We start from the raw sequence: 6253 nt of genomic DNA on the forward strand, positions 1-6253 counted from the left end.
CACACGCCAACCTCCCCACCTGCCCGCTCAGCCCCCGCACGCACGCGCACGCGCGCACACACACACACACACACACGCACAGTAATTCACACCCTTAGCAAAATGCATGGACACGACACACACACACACACACACACACACACGCACACGCACACGCACACACGCACCTCAGTTGGGGGCTTACTCTATTGGCTGGTCTTAACTGCTTTGTAGTATTTTTAGGCCTGTTATTCTGGGGCCGGTCCGGACAGGCCACGAGCAGAGTATAAAAGCCTCCCCCCTGCTGACCGGGGACCACTGAGAGCACACAGTGGAAACATCTCCGCCGATACTCCAGCAAACATCCACCTGGCATTTTCAATCCTTTCAGGGTGAGTAAAACATTTAGGCAGTTAAAATCAACCCGGACAGGGTTTACCTTTCATTTACTTTTGAATGTGGAGCCGACATAAATCAGCATTTTTTTTTTTGGCGTTATCAGGGGTAAAATCCTAAATTGTGTACATCTAGATGGTGCTATTATTTTACCATTGGGGTTGGATTCACTCCAAAATTGGGGTGTTACCTTTCAACATCACTCTCCAGCTAGGTCAGAGGTCACGGCTGCAGCTCAGTGTGCAACAGATCAGTAGGACTTGATGACCTGCAGAAGGGACACTTGAGCCAGGCGGACACTTGTCAACAAAAGCTGCTTCGGCCTGGGTCATTTAGTTGAAGGACGGTCACTGTACCAACCTGCTTTCCCCTTTAAAATAAAATAAAAAAATAAATAAATATATAGTTTTCCAACAATGTATGTAATGTATTTTTCCATCAGTCTGCAGGTTCATCACATACAGGAAGTTAATGTTGCTCTAATGTGCTGCAGCTTTTGACGTTCTTTGTGCAGTTAGCTGCGACAGTGACTAATGACTCCAACCTTTTGCGTTCATTTATGGTTATGAATAGACATGATATAATTGCCAATTTGTCACTGTCTTACATAGAATGAACCATATAGAATAAACCTGCAGCTTCCCTCCTCGCGTGCACCGCGTGCCAGAGGGCTGCGGGTCTTTTGTGACGGGTTTCCTTCAGCGTCTCATCTGAAGCAGAATAAGTGACTGAAAGCCGACCTGCAGGTTTCAGCTCAGAATATCTCAACGAAAACGTTAAGATTCCGTCTTCTTTCTTTCAGGACGCCACCATGCAGCCAGCATAATGTCAGCGGAAGTTGCAATCCAGAAGTTCTCCTTCCCGTTTGCCTGCGCCGCACGCCTTCCTCAGCAAGATGAGGTGACCCAGAAGGGCTGCGCGCAGGTGAAGGCCCTGCAGGGGAATCCGATCTTAACCAAGCCGAGTCCCGTTACGGCCGTAGGTGCTTTGGTGCACAATGAGAAGCAGATCCAGGAGAGTCCGAAGCCTCCTCCGGCGGCGGCTGTGGCCCCGGTTCCGGTCTGTGCCGAAGCCCCCCGCGGAGCCGTGCTCTCCAGGCAGAGCGTGTTCGAGAAACTGACGGTGGAGAGCGAGGACCAGCGTCCCGCGGCGAAGAGACAGCTGTCGTCGGAGAGCGCGGCCAGGACCATCACCGTGGTGAAGAAGAGCGCGGTGAGGAAGGAGGCAGACGAGCGGAGACACCCGCAGCAGAAGGCTCAGCCGAGAGGGAAGGCGGCGCCGTGGGCGGCCGCGGCGGGGAAGAGGAAGAGTCGAAAGGACCTCTTCAGCGGCTCGGAGGTTTTCCTCAGGGTGGACTCGCATGTCATCAGGGCCGGAGCGGAGGTGAGGACGCCTGCAAACTACAAACCCACTCTAACACAAGTTAGAACAGTTCTTCTTCCGAGTTCTTTAGTCTCAGCGGTGACAAACACCACATGTCAAGATAAACAAAATGACCAATTTAAAGCCAGACACTTAAATTATGTCATCCACTCCAAAGATCTCACTCACGTCTTAAAACCTGGACGGTAACCTGGTTTGTTCAGGAAACACGATGACGCTGAGAGAAGCTGACAAATAGGAGGACGAATAAAAATGAAAGTTTCTGATTTCATCTGACTGTGTATACATACATATATATATGTGTATGTGTGTATGTGTGTGTGTGTTAGCTGAAAGAAAAGTGTGTGTACGACGTGAAGACAATCGTGCAGAGCATCACACTGGGAGCCAGAAACGAGCTGGAGAAGCTTCGTGCCATCTGGGTCTGGCTGTGCCACAACATCGGTGGGTTTACTCAACTATACAAACTGCGTGCAGTATTAATCAAAGTGCTCTTGTTATATTTACACCTTTGAGACGACTTCGATTGTTGTTTTCACAGAGTACGATGTGAGCGGGTACCTCGGGCGCTCGGAGAAGCTGAGCTCCGCCGAGGAGGTGATCGCGGCCGGTCGGGGTGTCTGCTGCAGCTACTCCAACCTTTGTGCAGAGATGTGCAGGTAGACGGTCTGAAAACCGAGGCCACGAACAACAATCTCTTACATTACAAAATAATGTATGTTCGACAGTGCTGCTGGCCATTTTTCCATCTACGGCCGACTTTTTCCATCTTCTGTTTGCCGAAAACAAACGTGGAAATAAGTTTGACGCGAGTTGCAGAACAGAGAAACCTTCAAAAACGAGCTAAAAGACACTAAAACGCCCTGTAGATACGAGGGGAGCTGCAGAGTCAGGCAATAATCGAGGGTTTGTCGTCGACAGCGTTCACTTAACACGAGCTATAGAGACACAAGTACACGCTCAAACATGTATTCATCTATTCAACATTCAATGCCGAGCTCTCTTTCGCGTCCTCGAGTTCAAGGCGGACGTTTCCGGTAAGACAACGTGAAGTGAACTGACTGGATTTGACACCTCGAACGACGACCTTGAGCTCGAGTTTGAGGACACAGGATGGAAAAACAAAAGGCAGCGAGCGTGTTTGTGTGCGGTGTGTGCTTACAGAGAGGTGGCCATCGAGTGCCAGGAAGTGCCGGGCCACAGTAAGGGCATCGGGTACCGTCAGGGCCAGAGCCTGAAGCACGTGAAATCCGATCACCTGTGGAACGCCGCGCTCCTGGCGGGACAGTGGTTCCTGCTGGACGCCTGCTGGGGAGCAGGACGGGTGGATATGGAGCACGAAAGCTTCGTGAAAACGTATGCAAAAGGAAATTATCCCAGCAATCATTCAGTGGCGACGTAACGGTGTGCTTTTTTTCCTTTTCTTTTTTTAGTCGAGTCTCAAACCAGTCTGCTGTCTCCATCTGTTGCCTCCAAGGTTCGATGATTTCTATTTCCTGACTGACCCGGAGGATTTCATCGATTCGCACTTCCCTGACGAGGAGAAATGGCAGCTCCTGGACGCCCCCGTCCCCCTGGAGGAGTTCGAGAGGAGGGTGTTCAAGACCTCGGCCTTCTTCGCCCTGGGGCTCAGGCTGATTCAGCCTCGTCACCGTCACATCGTCACAGGTCCTCCATCAGCTTTTAAAAAAAAAAAAATTAAAAAAAAAAAAATTTTTTACAAGGGGCATCGCTTATTTAAAACTAACAGAACCGGTCTTAAGAAATTCGTTTGTTTACCTACTCAGATGACGGCGAGGCAAACGTGTCCCTCGGCTTCTCCAGGCCGACGACCTTCACCTACGAGATCACGCAGCACCAGGACCTCCTCCACTGTGGCGCTGCAGAGCAGGAGTCCAGCAGCTCCTCGTCTGGCCTCCTGACGGTCTCCCATCGGAGCATGAAGTTGCAGCTGCTGCCGCCCGCACGAGGCACGTACGACGTGAAGGTGTTCGCCCGACCTGAAGCGGCCACCGCGCCTCTGATCTGGGTCTGCTCCTTCACGGTCGAGTGCCCGACCCCGAGGGCCATGGAGGAGATCCCGGAGAACCCCTTCATGTCTTGGGGTCTGCAGCCTGCTGCGGGATCTCTGGGCGTCGTAGGCAGCAGTCTGGGCAGCGAGGCCGCCGAGGTGGACGGAGGTGCGTTTGATTTGGTGCTGAAGACCTCCAGGCAGCTGACGGTTCTGTGTGAACTGGTCCACCCGGAGATGGAGGCCGCCGTAGCCAAGCGCTGCGTCGCTACTCGGATCCAGCCCGACGTCCTGACCTGCCACGTCCTCTGCCCGCTGCGCGGCTTCTACCGGCTGTCGGTGTTCGTGCGGGACTACGACAAAACAGACGTCAAGTTCCAGAACGCTGCGAACTTCCTGCTGCACTGCAAAGGGAAGGTGATCGGTCCAGATGAGCTTTTCCCTCCCAACCTGGGCTCGGCGTGCGGTCCGGGCACCCGGACGTCCGAGGCAGGGTTGTCCAAGTTCAGTCACACGACCGCGGTGGTGAGCACCCAGCAGGGCAAGTGCAACCTGACCTTCCACAACCAGCGGGACCTCGAGCTCCACAGCGTGCTCAGCAAAGGAGACAGCAAAGCGGCGCTTTCCCGCCACTTGTTCTGCACGTACACGGACAGCAAGGTGACGGTGAGCGTCAGCCTGCCCGGTGCCGGGGTGTACCGGCTGGGCCTCTACGCCAGGCTCGCCCCGGGGGCAGATTTCAACCCCATGTGCGACTTCGTTCTGAGGAACAGCTGCGATCAGACGGGGCCTCCGTTCCCCAGCGTCTTCTCCGCCTGGAGGAAAGGCTGCGTGCTCTTCGAGCCCCGCGTGGGGCTGCTGGAGCCGCTCGCCCGGGTCCGCTTCAGGGTGCGGGTGCCCGGCGCGCAGAGGGTGAGCGCGGTGGGAGAGACGCGGGCCGACCTGAAACTGAACAAGAGCAGAGTGTGGGAGGCGGACGTTTTTACGGGAAACGGCCCGCAGCAACTGAAACTGGCCGCGTCCTCGGGGGAGTCCGGTGACATGGCCGTTTTGATGACCTTCGACATCAAGCAGCGGGAGGGAGGAGTGTGAAATCTAGACAAGGCGGCTGACAGGGAACTCGCGCAAATCCGACTGGGGAGGAAAATATTTGCTCAAACTGTGAGCCGTGATCATTCAGGTTTAACTGCATCAACATAACAGATGGATCCGGATTAATGCCGGTCACAATGAAGTGCGGCAAAATCCGACTTTAAAAGTTATTTGAAAGCTATTTTACCACAAAATAACCTCTCGAGCGTGACGTTGGTGCTCAGCTGTGATATTACTGATAGAGTGCATTATTATTATTGTGTTAAGACAATGTCTGCATTTTGAAATAAATGGTTGTCAAAAGGTGTGCAATAATAAAAAAAAAAATAGACTGTGAAGATGATAACTAACTAAAGTTTTGTTTTCTGACGATTATCTTCAAACATTTTTTTACTTTTAGGACTTCCTGGTAGAGACACACGTGCATCTAAAACTAGATCCAAACATACTTGCATGTATGGAAAGGTATATAATGTTTTGCGTCTATAATAAGCCCCTCCATTTCCTTTTTATGTTGCATTAGTATTAAATGAAAGCAGCACTCAAGACTTCAAGTAGCTTTTTGCGCATGCTGTCGATACATCCTCCCTTCCTGATGATTTGTTCTAAGAGCTTCCTGTGTTCCTCTGGCAGGACTGATGCATTAGACCGCTTCACTTTTAGGTCGCTGTGCCTAATGAACGGCTGGCTGGGTAACAGCACGTACTCAAAACTCCCAGGTAGCCGGAGGAAGCGGCAGCCTTTTTCTTTCCATCCCGCCAAAAACGGCGCAACTCGTCACGGTGACCCGGGACCGCTCGGCAGGCTTTGGCAGACGCCAGCGAGAGTGATGAGTGTTTACATGTGGCTGTCATAATAGGCCACAAATAGCTTGAGCTCGGTGCTTCAGTAAAAGTACAACAATAGCAGGGTGGTGTGTGGGGGGGGGGGGGGCTCATGGTGGAAGAGATACGGTAAGGGTGTGTTTAAGCGTATCTGGGCGGTCGGTCTTGCCTTCGAGTCGCCGGGGAGAAACTGGCGGCGAGCTTGGTGGCAGGAGAGAGGGCGAGGAAACGCTGATGTCAGAGGTCAGCCATGTGGAGCACTGTATCTGCCTGGCAACAACACAAGGGCACACACACACACACACACACACACACACACACACACACACACACACACACACACACACAGCAGCAGGAAGCGGAGGGATATGTGGGACAGGATTCCTCACATTCTCTCAGCACCATTTCAGCTGCCGTTTCTCTTCCACAAAGTGCATTAACACACACACACACACACACACACACTCCGTAGATCCCCGTCACACACAGAGCTCTCTGCAGACGTGGGGGTTTAGATGCAGAGCGAATTCATGTTCTCTCACCAAGTGACAAATCCAGGAGTATGCTG

General features: G+C 52.5%; 1 protein-coding gene across 1 annotated transcript; it reads left to right on the forward strand.

Annotated features, from left to right (window-relative positions):
* The first annotated feature begins 309 nt into the window (after window positions 1-309).
* ky (kyphoscoliosis peptidase) lies at window positions 310-5225 on the forward strand. The gene is made up of 7 exons (XM_069160933.1): window positions 310-371; window positions 1178-1758; window positions 2088-2202; window positions 2300-2417; window positions 2923-3114; window positions 3236-3426; window positions 3546-5225. Exons 2-7 carry the CDS (start codon window positions 1201-1203, stop codon window positions 4859-4861), a joined length of 2490 nt encoding a protein of 829 aa, XP_069017034.1. The 5' UTR covers window positions 310-371; window positions 1178-1200; the 3' UTR covers window positions 4862-5225.
* The last annotated feature ends 1028 nt before the right edge of the window (window positions 5226-6253 follow it).

Source organism: Embiotoca jacksoni, unplaced genomic scaffold (assembly GCF_022577435.1).
Source record: "Embiotoca jacksoni isolate LCO1_2020_lvr unplaced genomic scaffold, fEmbJac1.0.p SCAF_27, whole genome shotgun sequence".
Lineage (NCBI taxonomy): Eukaryota > Metazoa > Chordata > Actinopteri > Embiotocidae > Embiotoca > Embiotoca jacksoni.